This window comes from Loxodonta africana, chromosome 15, assembly GCF_030014295.1.
Source record: "Loxodonta africana isolate mLoxAfr1 chromosome 15, mLoxAfr1.hap2, whole genome shotgun sequence".
NCBI classification, from domain to species: domain Eukaryota; kingdom Metazoa; phylum Chordata; class Mammalia; order Proboscidea; family Elephantidae; genus Loxodonta; species Loxodonta africana.
This window is the reverse complement of record NC_087356.1, coordinates 1,318,745-1,342,894: the sequence shown is the minus strand read 5'-3', so window position 1 is coordinate 1,342,894 and position 24,150 is coordinate 1,318,745. Positions and strand designations below refer to the sequence as shown.

Below are 24,150 nucleotides of genomic sequence, written 5' to 3'. Positions count from 1 at the left end.
GTTCAACATTAGAAAAACAATCAATGTAATCCATCATATAAATAAAAGACAAGAACCATAAGATCTTATCAATTGATGTAGAAAAGGCATTTGACAATTCCAACACCCACTCATGATAAAAACTCTCAGCAAAATAGGAATTGAAGGAAATTTCCTCAACATAATAAAGGGCATTTATACAAAGCCAACAGCCAACATCATCCTAAAAGGAGAGAGTCTGAAAGCATTCCCGTTGAGAACAGGAACCAGACAAGGATTCTCTTTATCACCGCTCTTATTCAACATTGTGTTGGAGGTCCTAGCCAGAGCAATTAGGCTAGATAAAGAAATAAAGGGCATCCAGATTGGCAAGGAAGAAGTCAAAGTATCTCTATTTGCAGATGACATGATCTTATACACAAAAAACCCTAAGGAATCCTCCAGAAAACTACTGAAACTAATAGAAGAGTTCAGCAGAGAATCAGGATACAAGATAAACATACAGAAATCAGTTGGAGTCCTCCACATGAACAAAGAGAACGTCAAAGAGGAAATCACCAAATCAATACCATTTACAGTAGCCCCCAAGAAGATAATTTACTTAGGAAAAAAATCTAACCAGAATGTAAAAGACCTATACAAAGAAAAGCACAAGACACTACGGCAAGAAACCAAAAGAGACCTACATAAGTGGAAAAACATACCTTGCTCATGGATAGGAAGACTCAACATTGTAAAAATGTCTATTCTACCAAAAGTGATCTATAGATACGATACAATTCCGATTCAAATTCCAAGGACATTTCTAATGAGATAGAGAATCAAATCACCAACTTCATATGGAAGGGAAAGAGGCCCCGGATAAGTAAAGCATTACTGAAAAAGAAGAACAAAGTGGGAGGCCTCACACTACCTGATTTTAGAACCTATTATACTGACACAGTAGTCAAAACAGCCTGGTACTGGTACAACAACAGATACATAGACCCATGGAACCATGGTTTCCGGGGACATCTAGGTCAACTAGCATAATAAAATCTATTAAGAAAACATTCTCCACCCCACTTTGTTGAGTGGGTCTTAAATGCTAGGAAGCAGCCATCTAAGATTCATCAACTGGTCTCAACCCATCTGGAACAAATGGAATAGAATTGAGAATCCAGACATACAGCCATCCACATATGAGCATGTGATATTTGATAAAGACCCGAAGTCAGTTAAAAAGGTAAAAAGTCTCTCTAATAAATGGTGCTGGCATAACTGGATATTCATCCGCAAAAAAATGAAACAAGACCCAAACCTCACACCATGCACAAAAAGTAACTCAAAATGGATCAAAGGCCTAAATATAAAATCTAAAACGATAAAGATCATGGAAGAAAAAATAGGGACAATGCTAGGAGCCCAAATACACGGCGTAAACAGTATACAAAACATTACTAACAATGCACAAACACCAGAAGAGAAATTAGATAACTGGGAGCTCCTAAAAATCAAACACCTACGCTCATCCAAAGACTTCACCTAAAGAGTAAAAAGATTATCTACAGACTGGGAAAAAGTTTTTAGCTATGACATTTCCCATCAGCGCCTGATCTCTAAAATACAGGTGATGCTGTAAAAACTCAACTACAAAAAGACAAGTAACCCAATTAAAAAATGGGCAAAAGATATGAACAGGCACTTCACCAAAGAAGACATTCAGGTAGCTAACAGATGCATGAGGGAATGCTCACAATCATTAGCCATTAGAGAAATGCAAATCAAAACAACAATGAGATTTCATTTCACTCCAACAAGGCTGGCATTAATCCAAAAAACACAAAATAATAAATGTTGGAGAGGTTGTGGAGAGATTGGAACACTTATACACTGCTGGTGGGAATGTAAAATGGTACAACCACTTTGGAAATCGATCTGGCACTTCCTTAAAAAGCTAGAAATAGAACTACCGTATGATCCAGCAATCCCACTCCTTGGAATACATCCTAGAGAAATAAGAGCCTTTACACGAACAGATAGATGCACACCCATGCTTAATGCAGCACTGTTTACAATAGCAAAAGGATGGAAGCAACCAAGGTGCCCTTCAATGGATGAATGGATCAATTATGGTATATTCACACAATGGAATACTATGCATTGATAAAGAACAATGATGAAACATTTCATAACATGGAGGTACCTGGAATGGCGAGTGAAATTACTCAGTTGCAATAGGACAAATATTGTATGAGACCACTATTATAAGAACTCAAAAAAAAGTTTAAACACAGAAGAAAATATTCTTTGAGGGGTATGAGTGTGGAAAGGGAGGAAGGAAGGGAGAGGGGTATTCACTAAATTTGTAGTAGACAAGAACTATTTTAGGTGATGGGAAAGACAACACACAATACAGGAGAGGTCAGCACAACTGGACTAAGCCAAAAGCAAAGAAGTTTTCTGAATAAACCGAACTCTTCGAAGGCCAGAGTAGCAGGGTTGGGGGTTTGGGGACCATGGTTTCAGGGGACATCTAGGTCAACTGGCATAATAAAATCTATTAAGAAAACATTCTCCATCCCACTTTGGTGAGTGGCGTCTGGGGTCTCGAATGCTAGGAAGCAGCCATCTAAGATGCATCGATTGGTCTCAACCCACCTGGAGTAAAAGAGAATGAAGAAAACCAAAAACACAAGGTAATAAGAACCGAAGAGACAGAAAGGGCCGCATAAAACAGAGACTACATCAGCCTGAGACCAGAAGAACTAGATGGTGCCCAGCTACAACCGATGACTGGCCTGACGGAATACAACAGAGAATCCCTGATGGGGCAGGAGAACAGTGGAATGCAGACCTCAAATTCTGGTAAAAAGGCCAGACTTAATGGTCTGAGACTAGAAGGACTCCAGAGGTCATGGCCCGCAGACCTTCTGTTAGCCCAAGACTGGAACCATTCCCAAAGCCAACTCTTCAGACAGGGATTGGACTGGACTATAACATAGAAAATGGTACTGGTGAGGAGTGAACTTCTTGGCTCAAGTAGACACATGAGATTATGCAGGCAGCTCCTGTCTGGAGGGGAGATGAAAAGGCAGAGGGGGACAAAAGCTGGCTGAATGGACATGGAAATACAGGATGGAGGGAAGGACTGTGCTGTCTCATTAGAGGGGGAACAACCAGGAGTACACACATTTTTGTATGAGAGACTGACTTGATTTGTAAACTTCTGCTGAAGCACAATAAAAATTAAATAAATAAATAAAAGCTCAGTATCAGCAGTCAGAACAAGGCCACAGGCCCGCTGCAGGTCAGACCATCAATGACTCATTTGCTAGTTCAAGGTGAAACTGAAGACAATTAGAACAAGTCAAAGCCAAAGTATAACCTTGAGTACATCCCACCTGAATTTAGAGACCATCTCAAGCACAGATTCGATGCGTTGAACACTAATGATCGAAGACCAGATGAGTTGTGGAATGACATCAAGGACACCATACATGAAGAAAGCAAGAGGCCATTAAAAACACCGTAGAGAAAGAAAAGACCTAAACGGATGTCAGAAGAGACTCTGAAACTTTCTCTTCAACGTCAAGTAGCTAAAGCAAAAGGAAAAAATGCTGAAGTAAGAGTTGAACAGAAGATTTCAAAGGGTGGCTCCAGAAGACAAAGTAATGTACTACGATGACATGTGCAAAGACCTGGAGATAGGGAATCCAAAAGGGAAGAACACATTCAGCATTTCTCAGGCTGAAAAAACTGAAGAAAAATGTAAGCCTCAAGTTGCAATAGTGAAGGATTCTATGGGGGAAATATTAAATGACACAGAAGGCATCAAAAGAAGATGGAAGGAATACAGGGAGTTACTATTCCGAAAAGAATTGGTCAACGTTCAACCATTTCAGGAGGTAACGAATGATCAGAACTGATGGTTGTGAAGGAAGAAGCTGCTCTGAAGGCTCTAGTGAAAAACAAGGCTCCAGGAATTGACAGAATACCAACTGAGATGTTTCAACAAACCGATGCAGCGCTGGGAAGTGTTCACTCATCTATGCCAAGAAATTTGGAAGACAGCTACTTAGCCAACTGACTGGAAGAGATCCATATATATGCCTACTCCCAAGAAAGGTGATTCAGCCAAATGCAGAAATTATCAAACAATAACGTTAACATCACATGCAATCAAAATTTTGCTGAAGATCATTCAAAAAACTGCTAGAAATTTAAGTCAGATTTAGAAGAAGGCGTGGAACCAGGGGTATCATTGCTGGTATCAGATGGATCCTGGCTAAAAGCAGAGAATATGAGAAAGATGCTTACCTGTGTTTTAGTGACTATGCAAAGCCATTCAACCTTGTGGATCATAACAAATTACGGATAACGCTGTGCAAAACGGGAATTCCAGAACACTTAATTGTGCTCATGAGGAATCTGTACATGGATCAAGACGCAGTTGTTCGAACAGAACAAGGGGATATTATCGCATGGTTTAAAGTCAGGAAAGGTGTGCATCAGGGTTGCATCCTTTCACCATACCTATTCAATCTGTATGCTGAGCAAATAACTCAAAAAGCTGGACTATATGAAGAAGAACAGGGCATCAGGATTGGAGGAAGACTCATTAAGAACCTGCGTTATGCAGATGAACACAACCTTGCTTGCTGAAAGTGAAGAGGACTTGAAGCACTTACTAATGAAGACCAAAGACCACAGCCTTCAGTATGGATTACACCTCAACATAAAGAAAACAAAAATCCTCACAAATGTATCCATAAGCCACATCATGATAAATGGAGAAAAGACTGAAGTTGTAAAGGATTTCATCTTACTTAGATTCACAATCAACAGCCATGGATGCAGCAGTAAAGAAATCAAAAGACACACTGCATTGGGCAAATCAGCTGCAAGAGATCTCTTTAAAGTATTAAAAAGCAAAGATGTCACCTTGAGGACTAAGATGTGCCTGACCCAAGCCACGGTGTTTTCAATCACATCATATGCATGTGAAAGTTAGACAATGAATAAGGAAGACAGAAGAATTGACACATTTGAATTACGGTGTTGGTGAAGAATATTGAATATATCATGGCCTGCCAAAAAAAAGAACAAATCTGTCTTGGAAGAAGTACAACTACAATGCTCCTTGGAAGCAAGAATGGCAAGACTGCGTCTCACATACTTTGGACACGTTGTCAGGAAGGATCAGTCCCTAGAGAAGGATGTCATGCTTGGTAAAGTAGAGGGTCATCAACAAAGAGGAAGACCCTCAGGGAGATAGATTGACACAGTGGCCGCCACAATGGGCTCATGCGTAGGAGCAACTGTGAGGATGGCACAGGACTGGGCAGTGTTTCATTCTGTTGTGCACAGGGGCGCCATGAGTGGGAACTGATTCGATGGCACTCCAAATCCATCTTTGAAGAAGAACTTTCACTACTGAGAACATTCAAAGGCAAACACTTAAAATACACATTATTGTCTAACATTGATGACATTTTCAAGGAGAACTTGGAAAAATGCCTAGGAACTAAAAAACAAAATTAGCAGTACAATATTCTTGTGTATTTTATCATCAATCAGTTATTAAGCTGTGAAGCTTTATAAATATAAGGGCCAAGATTCATATATTCATTAAAATTTCTCCAGTTCAGTTCTCTGGCAATAAACATAGCCTCAAATCTCTTTAAAAGTCTCAACTTTATTCTTCCACTTCTTGTACAACTTATACACAGCAAGCGAGCATGGAGGCCAAGGAAGAGAGTGAATAAGTCAATTCCTCATCAACACCCTCTCATGAAGTCAACAACGAGAACTGCTACGTTCCAGTGTGGACTGTTCCCTTCTGTCCCTAGCTCAGCACAGCACCCTAATTATCTAAACAAACACATATGGATGACAATCAAGAGTAAATTGCAAAACTTTACCCCTAAATCAGGAAATATCAACATTAACGCTATTTTCAACACAACCAAAGAGCATGTGTGCATTTACCTGCCATCAGGCAAACCCTACTTACTACTTACTTCACTTAAACAGGTTCCAGGAGTATGTGAGACAGGCATACAGACAGAGTTGCCTTATTCTATTAGGTACGCCAGCTCGTCCTGACATTAAATCCCAGTTTTGTTTCTACCTACCTGAAACGTAAGATCCCCAACTTGCTGAGCCGTAAAATCTCCAACTGCAATATATTCTTCACTTGTTGCCTGTGTGTGAGGTTCATCTTCCTGTTTCTCCTTCTCTGCTGTTCCCTCTTCCTCCTCACCACTTTCTTCACTATCATCGTCGTCGTCTTCTTCTTCATCATCTTCCTCTTCTCTCTCTTCTTCTTCACCTTCCTCAGCAGAATCATCATCTTCCTCCCTTTCAGTAAGTGTCCCAATTCTGCAGAAAATAGTTCTATCACTAGGATTATTTGAAATAACAGGCAAGAACAGACTAAGGATGAGCACAACTTCTGTACAGAACTGATCCAAATCTAGAGCTGGCAGGTAAAGGAACTGGGGGGAAAACACGACTCACCTTCTCCACCATCTACCTAAGAGTACGTGACGTGAGAGGCCGAGAGCGGACAAGGAGACAACGTTCGTGAGGACTGTCCGTGACGTGGCTGAGCGTGTGCAGGACTTGAGGTCAGGTGCTGGACTCATCCACTCAGCAGACGCTGACTGAGCATTACTGCACAGTGCTTAGGGCACAGGCTTTGAGTTTAAGTTCTGGCTCCATCTCCCCCTCGCTGTGTGACTTGGGGTAGGTTTCTTTTCATCTTTCCACTTTTCATCCATAAAGTGAAGATAATAATAGAGCCTGACTGATAATGTTGTTGTAAAGATCAGATGAGTTACAACTTGCAAAGTATTTAGAACGTTGCCTGCCCATTGTAAGCTCTCAGTGACAGCTAACGATGATGATGATGTTATATGTCAGGTTCCATGTCAGGCTCACTGGATACAAAGTCGAATGTTCTCAAGAAGCTTACAGTGAGACAACTGAGAAAATGGATAATCACCACATAGGTCAACAAGTACTAGAACACGGGTATACGAGGAAACGCACCTTCGTGGGCAGGGATCAGGGAGAGCTCAGAGTCAGGTCAAAAGAGAGTAAAAAGGAGGAAGAAGAAAAAAGGGGCTCAAGATCAGAAAACTTCAGGAGGGCAAGGCTTGGAAGAAATTAGCAAGAGGTAAGGCTGAAAACAAGTGGATAGAATGCAGCTCATTTGAGATTTATTTTTGAGATGAAGTGATGGAAGGGCATGATCAGATCTGCACTTTAGCAAGATGACTAGGGTACAACGTGGTGGGCAGACTGAGAGAAGAAAGACTGAAGGCAACGATGGTGTTAAAAGTGAAAAATAACAACAGCATCAACTAAGGAAACAGCATTAGAGATGAATAGAGAGACATTTTGGGAAGGTATTAAAGTGGTGAAATGGGAGGTGAAGAAGAGAGGAGCCAGGACACTACTAGTTTGGATGAATCACTAAATCTTTCTTAGCTCCATTTATTCATTCAGAGTTAAGCAGAGTCATCACTTATTTGAGCACCTATTATATGTCAGACACTATGGGCTTGGGATACAACAACGAATAAAACAAACAATAATCCTTTCCCATCTGTTACAGACTGAATTGTAACCTCCCAAAACATACGTCAACTTGGCTAGGCCATGATTCCCAGTATTGTGTGGTTGTCCACCGTTTTGTGATTTGATGCGATTATCCTGTATGTTGTAAATCCTAACCTCTATAATGTCAATAAGGCAGTATTACAGGCAGTTATGTTAGTGAGGCAGGATTCAATCTACAGGATGAGGTTATATCTTGAGTCAATCTCTTTTGAGATATAAAAGAATCGGCCAGAGAGGAGAGGGACCTCCCACCACAAAATTACTTGTGGGCAGGGTCGATGACTTACACTTTATACTCCTCATGGGGCCTAAACACATTCTCTTATAAACAACAAATAAATGTTGACCGATCCTATCGTTACTAATCGCTTGCTTATGTCTACACTGTTATATGGCTTTATCCTGAGTTAAAGATTAAAACTTTTGGTGGTACAGTATCTAAAAGAAAGACAAAAGGGAAGGAAGGACACATACTCAGTTATATTTTCTCTGCTTATGGTCACAGCGAGCTGTTGCAGTTGGTGGGTTAGCTTATCCAAGAGATTATGCTCCTCTTCTTTTCTCTGATTGTAATTCCCAACTGGTGCAGATTCATCAGCCTATGAGAGAATATAAATCTACTTCACTGAAAAATTAATTTCAGTTTCCTATTTATTTATTTTATAAGAAAAAACTACAATAAATGTTATAAAATAAAGCCAATATTAAGATGGGGCCATACCTATTTTAGGGAAGTAAGTACAATTTAAAAGAAATGGAGATGATTGAGGTGGAATGCAAACCAAATGAAAAAAAATAATAAAACCACACCACCTGTGTTTTGTGTTTTGTTTTCTTGTTAAGTATTGCAGGCCCTCCATAATCAGTCAGGGACAGTTTCTAGACAGAAGGTTGAGCTTGAAGTCAAAAAGATGGGTGACAATCCTGAGTTCTGTCACTGCAGTAGGGCAAAGACAGCTGCCTGGCCTTCGTGAGCCTATCCCCTCATATGTGGGACAGGAACAACTGGGCTTTAAACTCAGGGTCAGTGTACTTCCTGAGCTGAAGACCTTTGTGTCCCAGGAGAAATTCAGAAGAGATCTCAGTGATCACTTGTCTCAGATACAGTGAAGTGAACTCATGTACGGGCAGGGAGATGACTTCCAGAAGCCTCCAATTTAAACCCTCTGTATGACCCTGTGTATCTGGCTGGAGCTCGCACCCATATTAAAAAAAAAATCTTGAGGGGATTGCCAAGAGTAAATTCTAGTTCCTCCTATTTCTGCAGAGTCACTGATATTAGATCTGCTGTTTGATACAACAGGCTTCTTTACCATTTATCCTCAGGGCTGGGTTATGTAATTAAAATGAAAACAATTCTAAACTGTAAAACACAAAGCTAACACAATGCTAAAATTAAAACAACTTCCTCCTGGATTCTCTGATTTCTCAATCCTGGGTAAGTACATTGAAGCTGGATTTTTTTTTTAGCTTCCCTGGCTGTTCTGCTCTTACGTACAAACTTAGGAAGCCCTGAGCAAGCCAGCATTGACTGGGGTTAGACTTCACCACTAACATGAACCCAGGAACTTACCAACTCTAACTGATTCACACTTAATGAAATATTTGTATAAATACTGATCTTTTATAATATGATTAACTGTAATACTTACTTTGCTTAATTTTTGAAGAGTATTTTTATTTTCATCTATTGCATGTTTTAACTGGATACATCTAGATTTAAAAAAGGAAAGAAAAAACAATTTTTTTCATTGTCAGAACCAGAACATTATTTTATAAAATCATACAGTCTTTAAGCAGGCAATGCAATTAGCTATTTAGGAAAAACATTTTTTCAAAAATCCCATGCAAATCCTTTTCTACCCATTAGCTCAGGTGATCTTCACAGCAAAGCTCTGAGGACCCCAGAAATGATAACCCTGGGCTTCAGTTTCCTACCTCTAAAATAAGGGAGACCACTGGACTCTAAAATGCTTCTCTGGCTCTAAAATTCCATAAACCTAGGACCTAGCCAGGTAGATACAATTAAGAGTGATAATAACATCTAAAATTTATTGTGTGCCAAGCACAATGCCAAGTCCTATCTCATTTAAGCCTCATAATAATCCTCATCCCAGCTGAAGGTCACGTAGCTGACAGTAGGGTCACAACGTGAAAGCAGAGTATAGGGTCCTAGAGCTACCTCTTCCACCAGAGCACACACCACTTCTGAACCTGGCCTGTCCTTACAGGTTCTAGAGCTGCCTCCTCCACCAGAGCACACGCCACTTCTGAACCCGGCCTGTCCTTACAGGTTCTAGAGCTGCCTCCTCCACCAGAGCACACACCACTTCTGAATCCGGCCTGTCCTTACAGGTTCTAGAGCTGCCTCCTCCACCAGAGCACACACCACTTCTGAATCCGGCCTGTCCTTACAGGTTCTAGAGCTGCCTCCTCCACCAGGGCACACGCCACTTCTGAACCCGGCCTGTCCTTACAGGTTCTAGAGCTGCTCCTCCACCAGAGCACACACCACTTCTGAATCCGGCCTGTCCTTACAGGTTCTAGAGCTGCCTCCTCCACCAGGGCACACGCCACTTCTGAACCCGGCCTGTCCTTACAGGTTCTAGAGCTGCTCCTCCACCAGAGCACACACCACTTCTGAATCCGGCCTGTCCTTACAGGTTCTAGAGCTGCCTCCTCCACCAGGGCACACGCCACTTCTGAATCCGGCCTGTCCTTACAGGTTCTAGAGCTGCCTCCTCCACCAGGGCACACGCCACTTCTGAACCCGGCCTGTCCTTACAGGTTCTAGAGCTGCTCCTCCACCAGAGCACACACCACTTCTGAATCCGGCCTGTCCTTACAGGTTCTAGAGCTGCCTCCTCCACCAGGGCACACGCCACTTCTGAACCCGGCCTGTCCTTACAGGTTCTAGAGCTGCCTCTTCCACCAGAGCACACGCCACTTCTGAACCTGGCCTGTCCTTACAGGTTCTAGAGCTGCCTCTTCCACCAGAGCACACGCCACTTCTGAACCTGGCCTGTCCTTACAGGTTGTAGAGCTGCCTCCTCCACCAGAGCACACGTCACTTCTGAACCCGGCCTGTCCTTACAGGTTCTAGAGCTGCCTCCTCCACCAGAGCACAGACCACTTCTGAATCCGGCCTGTCCTTACAGGTTCTAGAGCTGCCTCCTCCACCAGAGCACACGCCACTTCTGAATCCGGTCTGTCCTTACAGATTCTAGAGCTGCCTCCTCCACCAGGGCACACGTCACTTCTGAACCCGGCCTGTCCTTACAGGTTCTAGAGCTGCCTCCTCCACCAGAGCACACGCCACTTCTGAATCCAGCCTGTCCTTACAGGTTCTAGAGCTGCCTCCTCCACCAGAGCACACACCACTTCTGAATCCGGCCTGTCCTTACAGGTTCTAGAGCTGCCTCCTCCACCAGGGCACACACCACTTCTGAATCCGGTCTGTCCTTACAGATTCTAGAGCTGCCTCCTCCACCAGGGCACACGTCACTTCTGAACCCGGCCTGTCCTTACAGGTTCTAGAGCTGCCTCCTCCACCAGAGCACACGCCACTTCTGAATCCAGCCTGTCCTTACAGGTTCTAGAGCTGCCTCCTCCACCAGAGCACACACCACTTCTGAACCCGGCCTGTCCTTACAGGTTCTAGAGCTGCCTCCTCCACCAGGGCACACACCACTTCTGAACCCGGCCTGTCCTTACAGGTTCTAGAGCTGCCTCTTCCACCAGAGCACACACTACTTCTGAATCCGGCCTGTCCTTACAGGTTCTAGAGCTGCCTCCTCCACCAGGGCACACGCCACTTCTGAACCCGGCCTGTCCTTACAGGTTCTAGAGCTGCCTCCTCCACCAGAGCACACACCACTTCTGAACCCGGCCTGTCCTTACAGGTTCTAGAGCTGCCTCCTCCACCAGGGCACACGTCACTTCTGAACCCGGCCTGTCCTTACAGGTTCTAGAGCTGCCTCCTCCACCAGGGCACACGCCACTTCTGAACCCGGCCTGTCCTTACAGGTTCTAGAGCTGCCTCCTCCACCAGAGCACATGCCACTTCTGAATCCGGCCTGTCCTTACAGGTTCTAGAGCTGCCTCTTCCACCAGGGCACACGCCACTTCTGAACCTGGCCTGTCCTTACAGGTTCTAGAGCTGCCTCCTCCACCAGAGCACACACCACTTCTGAACCCGGCCTGTCCTTACAGGTTCTAGAGCTGCCTCTTCCACCAGAGCACACGCCACTTCTGAACCTGGCCTGTCCTTACAGGTTCTAGAGCTGCCTCTTCCACCAGAGCACACGCCACTTCTGAACCTGGCCTGTCCTTACAGGTTCTAGAGCTGCCTCCTCCACCAGAGCACACGCCACTTCTGAATCCGGCCTGTCCTTACAGGTTCTAGAGCTGCCTCTTCCACCAGGGCACACGCCACTTCTGAACCTGGCCTGTCCTTACAGGTTCTAGAGCTGCCTCCTCCACCAGAGCACACACCACTTCTGAACCCGGCCTGTCCTTACAGGTTCTAGAGCTGCCTCCTCCACCAGGGCACACGTCACTTCTGAACCCGGCCTGTCCTTACAGGTTCTAGAGCTGCCTCCTCCACCAGGGCACACGCCACTTCTGAACCCGGCCTGTCCTTACAGGTTCTAGAGCTGCCTCCTCCACCAGAGCACATGCCACTTCTGAATCCGGCCTGTCCTTACAGGTTCTAGAGCTGCCTCTTCCACCAGGGCACACGCCACTTCTGAACCTGGACTGTCCTTACAGGTTCTAGAGCTGCCTCCTCCACCAGGGCACACGCCACTTCTGAATCCGGCCTGTCTTTACAGGTTCTAGAGCTGCCTCCTCCACCAGGGCACACGCCACTTCTGAACCCGGCCTGTCCTTACAGGTTCTAGAGCTGCCTCTTCCACCAGAGCACACGCCACTTCTGAACCCGGCCTGTCCTTACAGGTTCTAGAGCTGCCTCCTCCACCAGAGCACACGCCACTTCTGAACCCGGCCTGTCCTTACAGGTTCTAGAGCTGCCTCCTCCACCAGGGCACACGCCACTTCTGAACCCGGCCTGTCCTTACAGGTTCTAGAGCTGCCTCCTCCACCAGGGCACACACCACTTCTGAACCTGGCCTGTCCTTACAGGTTCTAGAGCTGCCTCTTCCACCAGAGCACACGCCACTTCTGAACCTGGCCTGTCCTTACAGGTTCTAGAGCTGCCTCCTCCACCAGAGCACACACCACTTCTGAACCTGGCCTGTCCTTACAGGTTCTAGAGCTGCCTCCTCCACCAGGGCACACTCCACTTCTGAACCCGGCCTGTCCTTACAGGTTCTAGAGCTGCCTCCTCCACCAGAGCACACGCCACTTCTGAACCTGGCCTGTCCTTACAGGTACAGCGCTTTTAGCTATTCCACAGATGGTCAAAGAGCTCAAGTAATTTAGTTCGTCTTAGACACCCAGATAAGAAGTGAGAAAATAACGACCAAAAATGGGCTACAGCTAATGAATAGAGTTTTAAAAATCAAATGCCCTTTCATCAAACAAGAACTACAAAAGTCAATATTTTTGATGCTGTTTGAGTAATCCTCCTCCCACCCGCCAACATGTGAGTGAAATGAAATAAGCAGTAAGGAAGGGGACAAAAATCTTTTGTGAAAAGAACAGAAAGAAAAGTAAAAACTTCACACTGTGGTTGGCTGCGAGCTGCCCACCCAGGGTCCTTCTCTCCCTCTCCCACAGGCTGGCTGACTGCACCTGCCACTACAGCAACGTTCTCAGCCTCCACTGCAGGCAGGGGGAACGTGGCCCAAGGATGGCCACAAACCGTGAGGGACATGTGCTGGTGACTTCCCCCCATTTTACCCTTCCTGATACAAAGAGGCATGAAAAGAATCTTTTCCCCTTTCTGCTGTTAGTACTTGTTAAGGATTGAATTATAGCCCCTGAAAAGATATGTTGAAGTCCTGGCCCCTGCACCTGAGAACACGACCTCGTTTGGGGAAATGGGTTTTTCTCTGCAGATGTTATCAGGTAAGTCAACAAAGTCATACTGTACTAGGACAGGTCCCAATCCTAATCTCTTCTGAGCAGCATCTTATAAAAGAGAAGGGACAGGCAGGAAGCAGAGACACACAGGAGAGATGCCAAGTGAAGACACAGCTACGAGCAGCAAAGGAATACCACGGATTCGCGGCAGACACTAGAAGCCAGGGCAGGCCTGGAGCAGCTCCTCTCTCAAAGTCCCCAGAAGGAATTAACACAGCTGAGACCCTGATTTGGACCTTCTTCCTGTGGTATTTTATTTTGATGCCTGAGGACAGAAATCACCAAGAAGCTGAGGACAGTGGAGCAGAACAACAGCAGGGTCTGGGTACTTGAGCTCATTATGAGCCACTGATCCCACCCTGGGAGAACCTGCCTCCAGACTTTTGTTACATGAGACTGAGAGTAAAGCCACATGTTCTGACAGGCGTCTTCCCATCTCATCCTAGACACTTTAATGTCTTATAGCAAAGTAATGTTGGGAAGATTAACTGACCACTGTGAACCTGAATTTGTTCTTCTGTATTAATAAGTAACTCATGGTATAATTGTGAACATTAATGACAAAATTTTAGGGCACAGAGGACACTGCTTGGCTCATACAGAGTACAAGATAAAGGTAAGTGGTCTTCTCTATTTTTAACATTTATAGTTCTTTATTTATCATTCCAATACTTAGACCTAGTAGGTAGGGAGAACTATAAGAAGTATTTCAAAATAAATTTTGGAAATTTTCATTCATCGTTACCTCAATATTATTTCCCACCATTATTTTGTCTTTTTAGAAGTTATGTTAATACAAAAAAAAGAAGAAATAATGTTTCAAACAATTTCTATGTCTTAAATACTGCTCAATGAAACGTAACTGCAGTTCCTAAAAGGTTTAAATAATTTAACATGCCTTACCTTTGGTAAATATCACGCCTTTTATTGGTTTCTAGAGCTCCTTTCAACTGGCTCTCAGAAAGCAAACTATCAACCTACAATAAATGGAGACAGTTTAAAACATTGTTAAATATCATACCACCTTAGAAAATAAAAGTTTAATTTTCTTTTTTCCTAATATTTTACAATGAACATTTTTAATTTCTCTTTGGGTGCTCACTTCAAATTTTACCATGAACACCCACGTAACTACCACCTGGGTTCTATCAGTAACATCTTACTACATTTATTTGACAACACTGTCAGTGATAGGATAATATCAATACACCTATAAGGAAGACCAGTTACTATGGATATTTTTGAAATTTACACATTAACCACTAATGGCAAAGATGAGGAAATTGAAGATTTTTACCAACTTCTGCAGGCTGAAATTGATCAAATATGCAATCAAGATGCATTGATAATTACTCGTGACTGGAATGTGAAAGTTAGAAATAAAGAGAAAAAGGATTGGTAGTTAGAAAATACGGCCTTAGTGACAGAAATGATGCCAGAGATAAAATGATAGAATTTTGCAAGACCAAAAACTTCTCTGCTTGCAATTAGTTTTTTTTCCAACAACATAAATGGCCAACTACACACATGGACCTCACCAGATGCAATACACAGGAATCAGACTGACTACATCTGCAGAAAGAGGTGATGGAGAAGGTCAATATCATCAGTCAGAATGAGGCCAGGGCCAGCTGTGGAACAGACCATCAACTGCTCACATGTAAGTTCAAGTTGGAAGTTGAAGAAATTACAGCAAGTCCATGAGAGCGAAAATACAATCTTGAGTATATGCATCCCACCTGCATTTAAACAGTATCTCAAGAATAGATTTGAAAGAGGCAGGGCCAAGATGGCTGACTAGGTAGAAGCTACCGCGGATTCCTCTTGCAATGAAGACTTGGAAAAACAAGTGAATCGATCACATACATGACAACCTACGAACCCTGACCATCAAACACAGAACTAAGGAGCTGACCTGAGTGACAGAGGAGGGAAAAGCCGCACCCTGAAGCAGCGACAGCTTCTGGAACCGGCGTCCCACGCCACATCCTTAAGCCCTCACAGTTCCCTGGTGCCAGAGTGGTGGGGCTGATCATGGCTTACTGAGACAGGGCAAGCACAGGACACAGCCCTAACCCCTAATCCCCTGGAGTAACCTCGGTAGAGACTCAGCCAGAGCAAGCAGGCTGCACACGGACGTGGCTGACAAGAGAATGAGCAACCACGGGGAAGCAGTGACTGTTTTCGGAGCCTGAAGCCAGCATTCCAGTCAGAAAATCTTGGCGCTGGGCTTTGGACTAAGCGCAGAAGAGCTGATCATGGCTTCCTGAGACGGCACAAGCACGGGACGCAGCCCTAGCCCCTGAAGTAACCTCGGTGGAAACCCAGCCAGTGCATGCAGGCTGCACAACGATGTGCCTGACAGGAGAAGGAGAAATCACGGGGAAGCAGCGACTGGTTTTGGAGCCTGGAGTGCAGCACCCTAGCCAGAAAACCTTGGCGCTGGGCTTCGGACTAGGAGCAGAGGAGCTGATCACGGCTTCCTGAGACAGGGCAAGCACGGACACAGGCCTGACCCTCAGGACCAATCTCAACCCAGCCAGTGCACACAGGCTACACGCCCCTCTGCAATCTCAGATAAAACAGTCAACAGCAAGCGAGATAAGCAACTTTGTCTATATTGCCTGGCACTACTCTCTCCTATCTATCTGATCCCTCCCCTCCCCACCCCAGGTGGCTTCATTAACATTGGAATTTCCTGGGCCAGGGAGTGAAGTGCTCCACAGGTTTTTTTTTTTCCTAACCCATTCTCCTAGCCTGAGAGAAGCTGCAATTAGCAACCTAACCCAGTAAAAAACCCAGTGCCATCGAGTAGGGGGGAAAAATCCTTCCCTGACTTCCCTAAACTGGAACAAAAATACAGAACCAGCTCCAGCCAAGCATAAGAGATCCACAGGCTTTGGCTTTCATCCCTACAGGGAACAAGGTGGCTATTATAATGCAAAGGCAATTCTGATAGAGATCTGACTGTAATTGTTTTAGTGGAGTAGAAGAAAGACAAGTTTTGGAGGTCTGATACCTCTCTACCTATTAAACAGAGCCCTCACTGATCCACAGCAGGGAACTGAGGGCTGAAGCTCCACCCAAACCACCTAGCCACCTACTAAAGGGGTCAGAGGATAGTGACGCCTACCAATCTTTAGAGGTACAAGCATTGGGTGCCTAAGGTACAGCTACAGAGCCCATCCACCAAAGTGCTCTAGGAATAGAGACACACCTACCTCACTGGCACGTGGGGGAAGGCTGTCAGCATCCTGCCGTCCTTGGAGCGTGACTCCCTGCTGCTACTAGAATCTGGTGCGTACGACCATCGCCACTACTCCCCTAAGTTAATAGATGACAGCCTACACCGCACACTTGGTGACCCCAAATCAGGACACCTAAGCTGATTCTATTCAAGAATAGTGAATGGACTCTTAGATTTATATATCTGGTAACAGCTCAAGCCAGCTGGTAATAGGACATAAGTGATTCAAAAGCTACAACAATCAAGACAGCACAATCTAGTAGCCCATCTGGGTATATTGAAACAAAACAAGAAGATAAGACTCAGTGAGAAAATATAAAATAAATCATTACATTATCTTATAGATGGCTCGGAGACAGCAGTCGATATCAAATCACATAAAGAAGCAGACAATGATTGCTTCTACAAATCCCCAAAGAATCAAAATCTTTCCCAAATGAAGACACAATCCTAGAACTGCCAGATGCAGAATATAAAAAACTAATTTACAGAATGCTTCAAGACATCAGGGACGACCTCAAAAATGAAATAAGGCCATCTACAGAAAAAGCCAAGGAACACACTGATAAAGCAGTTGAAGAAATCAAAAAGATTATTCAAGAACATAGTGGAAAAATTAATAAGCTGCAAGATTCCATAGAGAGACAGCATTCAAAAATCCAAAAGATTAACAACAAAATTACAGAATTAGATAACTCAATAAGAAGTCAGAGGAGCAGAATCAAGGAACCAGAATGCAGAGTAGGGGAGTTGGAGGATAAGGCAATTGACACCAATATAGTTGAAGAAAAATCAGATAAAAGAATTAAAAAAAATGAAGAAACCCTAAGAATCATGTGGGACTCTATCAAGAAGAATAATGTGCGTGTGATTGGAGTCCCAGAACAGGGAGAGATAACAGAAAATACAGAGAGAATAGTTGAAGATCTGTTGGCAGAAAACTTCCCTGGCATCGTGAAAGATGAAAGGATATCCATCCAAGATGCTCATCAAACCCCATATGAGACTGATACAAAAAGAAAATCACCAAGGCATATTATCATCAAACTTGCCAAAACCAAAGAGAAAATTTTAAAAGCAGCCAGGGATAAAAGAAAAGTTACCTACAAAGGAGAACCAATAAGAATAAGTTCAGACTACTCGGCAGAAACCATGCAGGCAAGAAGGCAATGGGATGACACATATAGAGCACTGAAGGAGAAAAACTGCCAGTCAAGAATCATATATCCAGCAAAACTTTCTCTCAAATATGAAGGTGAAATTAAAACATTTACAGATAAACACAGGCTTAGAGAATGTGCAAAAACCAAACCAAAGCTACAGGAATTACTAAAGGGAATTCTTTGGTCATAAAATCAATAATATCAGATACCAACACAACACAAGGTCACAGAATAGAACATTCTGATATCAACTCAAATAGTTAAATCACAAAAACAAAATAAGATTACTGTAAAAAGAAAAAAAATGCTCAAAAAAGGGAATCACTGAAGTCATTATGTAAAAGATTACAATAATCAAAAAACAGGGAGTAAATACAGGAGGCATAGATCTTCCATATGGAGAGGAAAACAAGTCGATATAGGAAGATACAAGTTAGGTTTTTACTCAGAAAAATAGGGGTAAATATTAAGGCAACCACAAAGAGGTCTAACAATTCCATACTTCAAAATAAAAATCAAGAAAAACATAACGACTCAGCAAAAATATATTCAACTACTATGAAAATGAGGAACACACAATTTACAAAGAAAAACTTCTCAGCACAAAAAAGTGGAAAAATGAAATTGTCAACAACACACAAAAAAAGCCATCAAAATGACAGCACTAAACTCATACTTATCTATAATTACGATGAATGTAAATGGACTAAATGCACCAATAAAGAGACAGAGAGTCTCAGACTGGATAAAAAAACACGATCTGTCTACATGCAGCCTACAAGAGACACACCTTAGACTTAGAGACACAAACAAACTAAAACTCAAAGGAATGAAAAAAATATATCAAGCAAACAACAATCAAAAAAGAGCAGGAGTGGCAATATTAATTTTTGACAAAATAGACTTTAAAGTTAAATCCACCACAAAGGATAAAGAAGGACACTACATAATGATTAACGGGACAATTTGCCAGGAAGATATAACCATATTAAATATTTATGCACCCAATGACAGGGCTGCAAGATACATAAAACAAATTTTAACAGAACTGAAAAGTGAGATAAACACCTCCACAATTATAGTAGGAGACTTCAACACACCACTTTCAGAGAAGGATAGGAGTTCCAGTAAGGAGCTCAAAAGAGACATGGAAGATCTAATTGCTACAATCAAACAACTTGACCTCATAGATTTATATAGAACACTCCACCCAACAGCTGTAAAGTATACTTTTTTTTTCTAGTGCACATGGAACATTCTCTAGAATAGATCACATATTAGGTCATAAAACAAACATTTGCAGAATCCAAAACATCGAAATATCACAAAGCATCTTCCCAGACCATAAGGCCATAAAAGTAGAAATCAATAACAGAAAAATTACGGAAAAGAAATCAAATACTTGGGAACTGAACAATACCCTGCTCCAAAAAGACTGGGTTATAGAAGATATTAAGGTGGGAATAAAGAAATTCATAGAATGCAACAAGACTGAAAACATGTCCTATCAAAACCTCTGGGACACAGCAAAGGCAGTGATCAGAGGTCAATTTATATCAATAAATGCACACATACATAAAGAAGAAAGAGCCAAAATCAGAGAGCTGTCCCTATAACCTGAACAAATAGAAAGTGAGCAACAAAAGAATCCATCAGGTACCAGAAGAAAACAAATAATAAAAATTAGAGCAGAATTAAATAAATTAGAGAACAGAAAAACAACTGAAAGAATTAAAGCCAAAAGCTGGTTCTTTGAAAAAATTAACAAAATTGATAAACCATTGGCCAGACTGACTAAAGAAATACAGGAAACAACCCGAATAAGAAATGAGATGGGCCATATCACAACAGACCCAACTGAAATTAAAAGAATCATATCAGATTTCTATGAAAAATTGTACTCTAACAAATTTGAAAACCTAGAAGAAATGGATGAATTCCTAGAAACACGCTACCTACCTAAACTAACACAATCACAATTAGAACAACTAAATAGACCCATAACAAAAAAAAAAGATTGAAAAGGTAATCAAAAAACTCCCAATAAAAAAAAGCCCTGGCCCGGACAGCTTCATTGCAGAGTTCCACCAAACTTTCAGAGAAGAGTTAACACCACTACTATTCAAGGTATTTCAAAGCATAGAAAAGGATGGAATACTACCTAACTCATTCTATGAAGCCTGCATATCCCTGATACCAAAACCAGGTAAAGACACCACAGAAAAAGAAAATGACAGACCTATATCCCTCATGAATATAGATGCAAAAATCCTCAACAAAATTCTAGCCAATAGAATTCAACAACGTATCAAAAAAATAATCCACCATGACCAAGTGGGATCTATACCAGGTATGCAAGGTTGGTTCAATATTAGAAAAACAATTAATGTAATCCACCATATAAATAAAACAAAAGACAAAAACCACATGATCTTATCAATTGATGCAAAAAAGGCATTTGACAAAGTCCAACACCCATTCATGATAAAAACTTTCAGCAAAATAGGAATTGAAGGAAAATTCCTCAACATAATAAAGGGCATTTATACAAAGCCAACAGCCAACATCACCCTAAATGGAGAGAGCCTGAAAGCATTTCCCTTGAGAACGGGAACCAGACAAGGATGCCTTTTATCACCACTCTTATTCAACATTGTGTTGGAGGTCCTAGCCAGAGCAATTATGCTAGACAAAGAAATAAAAGGCATCCAGATTGGCAAGGAAGAAGTAAAAGTATCTCTATTTGCAGACAACATGATCTTATACACAGAAAACCCTAAGGAATCCTCAAGAAAACTACTGAAACTAATAGAAGAGTTCAGCAGAGAATCAGGATACAAGATAAACATACAAAAATCGGTTGGATTCCTCTACATCAACAAAAAGAACATTGAAGAGGAAATCGCCAAAGCAATACCATTCACAGTAGCCCCCAAGAAGATAAAATACTTAGGAATAAATCTTACCAAAGATATAAAAGACCTAGACAAAGAAAACTACATGGTACTACTGCAAGAAACTAAAAGGGACCTAACACAAAAGTGGAAAAACATACCTTGCTCATGGATAGGAAAACTTAACATAGTATAAACGTCTATTCTACTAAAAAAGTCATCTATATATACAATGCACTTGCGATCCAAATTCGAACGACATTTTTTAATGTGATGGAGAAACAAATCACCAACTTCATATGGAAGGGAAAGAGGCCCCAAGTAAGTAAAGCATTACTGGAAAAGAAGAACAAAGTAGGAGGCCTCACTCTACCTGATTTTAGAACATAGTATAGAGCCACAGTAGTCAAAACACCCTGGTACTGGTACAACAACAGATACATAGACCAGTGGAACAGAATTAAGAACCCAGATATAAATCCATCCACGTATGAGCAGCTGATATTTGACAAAGGCCCAGTGTCAGTTAATTGGGGAAAAGATAGTCTTTTTAACAAATGGTGCTGGCATAACTGGATATTCATTTGCAAAAAAATGAAACAGGACCCATACCTCACACCATCCACAAAAACTAACTCAAAATGGATCAAAGACCTAACCATGAAGTCTAAAACGATAAAGATCATGAAAGAAAAAATAGGGACATTAGGAGCCCTAATACAAGGCATAAACAGAATACAAAACTTTACTAAAAATGACGAGGAGAAACCAGATAACTGGGAGCTCCTAAAAATTAAACACCTATGCTCATCTAAAGACTTCACCAAGAGAGTAAAAAGACCATCTAAAGACCGGGAAAAAATTTTCAGCTACGACATCTCCGACCAGCACCTGATCTCTAAAATCTACATGATTCTGCTAAAACTCAACCACAAAAATACAAACAACCCAATTAAAAATTGGGCAAAGGATATGAACACGCACTTCACTAAAGAAGATACTCAGGCGGCTGACAGATACATGAGGAAATGTTCTCGATCACTGGCCATTAGACAAATGCAAATTAAAGCTACGATGAGATTCCATCTCACTCCAACAAGGCTGGTATTAATCCAAAAACCACAAAATAATAAATTTTGGAGAGGTTGTGGAGGGACTGGAACTCTTATACACTGCTGGTGGGAATGTAAAATGGTACAACCACCTTGGAAATCGATCTGGCGTTTCCTTAAAAAGCTAGAAACAGAACTACCATACGATCCAGAAATCCCGCTCCTCAGAATGTATCCTAGAGAAATAAGAGCCTTTACACGAACAGATATATGCACACCCATGTTTATTGCAGCACTGTTGACAACAGCAAAAAGCTGGAAGCAACCAAGGTGTCCATCAATGGATGAATGGATAAATAAATTATGGTATATTCACACAATGGAATACTACACATCGATAAAGAACAGTGAGGAATCTGTGAAACATTTCATAACATGGAGCAACCTGGAAGGCACTATGCTGAGTGAAATCAGTCAGATGCAAAAGGACAAATATTGTATAAGATCACTATTATAAGATCTTGAGAAATAGTTTAAACTGAGAACATATTCTTTTGTGGTTAAGAGAGGGGGGAAGGAGGGGGGTGGAAGAGGGTTATTTACTGATTAGATAGTAGATAAGAACTACCTTAGGGGAAGGGAAGGATAACACTCAATACAGGGAAGGTCAGCACAACTGGACTGGACCAAAAGCAAAGAAGTTTCCTGAATAAACTGACGGCTTTGAAGGTCAGCGGAGCAGGGGCAGGGGTTTGGGGACTATGGCTTCAGGGGACATCTAAGTCAACTGGCAAAATAAATTCTATTAAGAAAACATTCTGCATCCCACTTTGAAGTGTGGCATCTGGGGTCTTAAACTCTAGCAAGCGGCCATTTAAGGTGCGTCAATGAGTCTCAACCCACCTGGATCAAAGGAGAGTGAAGAACACCAAGGTCACAAGGTAATTATGAGTCCAAGAGACAGAAAGGGCTACACGAACTACAGACTACATCATTCTGAGACCAGAAGAATTAGATGGTGCCCGGCCACAACCGATGACTGCCCTGACAGGGAACACAACAGAGAACCCCTGAGGGAACAGAAGAACAGTGGGATGCAGACCCCAAATTCTCATAAAAACACCAGACTTAATAGTCTAAGACTGGAAGAATCCCGGCAGTCATGGTCCCCAAACCTTCTGTTGGCCCAGGACAGGAACTATTCCTGAAGCCAACTCATCAGACATGGATTGGACTGGACAATGGGTTGGAGAGGGATGCTGATGAGGAGTGAGCTACTTGCATCAGGTGGACACTTGAGACTATGTTGGCATCTCCTGCCTGGACAGGAGATGGGAGGGTAGAAGGGGTTAGAAACTGGCCAAACAGTCACAAAAGGCGAGACTGGAAGGAGGGAGCAGGCTGACTCATTAGGGGGAGAGTAAGTGGGAGTATGTAGTAAGGTGTACATAAGTTTATATGTGAGAGACTGACTTGATTTCTAAGCCTTCACTTAAAGCATAAAAAAAAATATTAAAAAAAAAAAAAAAGAATAGATTTGACACATTGAACACTAATGACCACGGACCAGATGAACTGTGGAATGACATGAGGGACATCATACATGAAGAAAGCAAGAGGTTATTAAAAAGACAGAAAAGGAAGAAGTGAGCAAAATGGATGTCAGAAAAAAAAAGACTCTGAAATTTGCTCTTGGATGTAGAGCAGCAAAAGTGAATAGAAGAAATGATGAACTAAAAAAGCTGTACAGAAGATTTCAGAGGGCAGCTCGAGAAGACAAAGTATTATGACATGTGCAAAGACCTGGAGTTAGAAAACCAAAAGGGAAGAACACAGCTGGCATTTCTTAAGCTGAAAGAACTGAAGAGAAAATTCAAGCCTCGAGTTGCAACGCTGAAGGATTCTGTGGGGAAAATACTGAATGACCCAGGAAGCACCAAAAGAAGACAGAAGGAATACACAGAGTCACCGTACCAAGAAGAATCCGTCGACGTTCAACCATTTCAGGAAGTAGCATATGATCAGGAACCGATGGAACTAAAGAAAGAGGTCCAAGCTGCACTGAAGGTATTGGTGAAAAACAAGGCACCACGAATTGACTGAATACTGATTGAAACGTTTCAACAAATGGGTAGAGCACTGGAGGTGCTCACTCATCCATG

General features: G+C 42.4%; 1 protein-coding gene across 7 annotated transcripts in view; it reads right to left on the bottom strand.

The window, feature by feature from the left end:
* NPHP1 (nephrocystin 1) overlaps positions 1–24,150 on the bottom strand; it is a 98,684-nt gene that overhangs the window by 65,328 nt on the left and 9,206 nt on the right. For 5 of the 7 annotated variants that reach the window (XR_010317879.1, XM_023541104.1, XM_023541107.1 and 2 more), the window contains exons 2-5: positions 14,536–14,609; positions 9,240–9,300; positions 8,062–8,186; positions 6,096–6,342 (exon numbers count right to left, since the gene is read on the bottom strand). Coding sequence is in view for 6 of the 7 variants with exons in the window: in XM_023541104.1 (XP_023396872.1) it covers positions 6,096–6,342; positions 8,062–8,186; positions 9,240–9,300; positions 14,536–14,609 (507 nt within the window). In the remaining variant the exon portion in view is untranslated. Of the gene's footprint in view, positions 1–6,095; positions 6,358–6,480; positions 6,871–8,061; positions 8,187–9,239; positions 9,301–14,535; positions 14,610–24,150 lie in introns of those variants that run through there. The other 2 variants (XM_064268392.1, XM_023541108.2) reach the window with 2 other exon arrangements.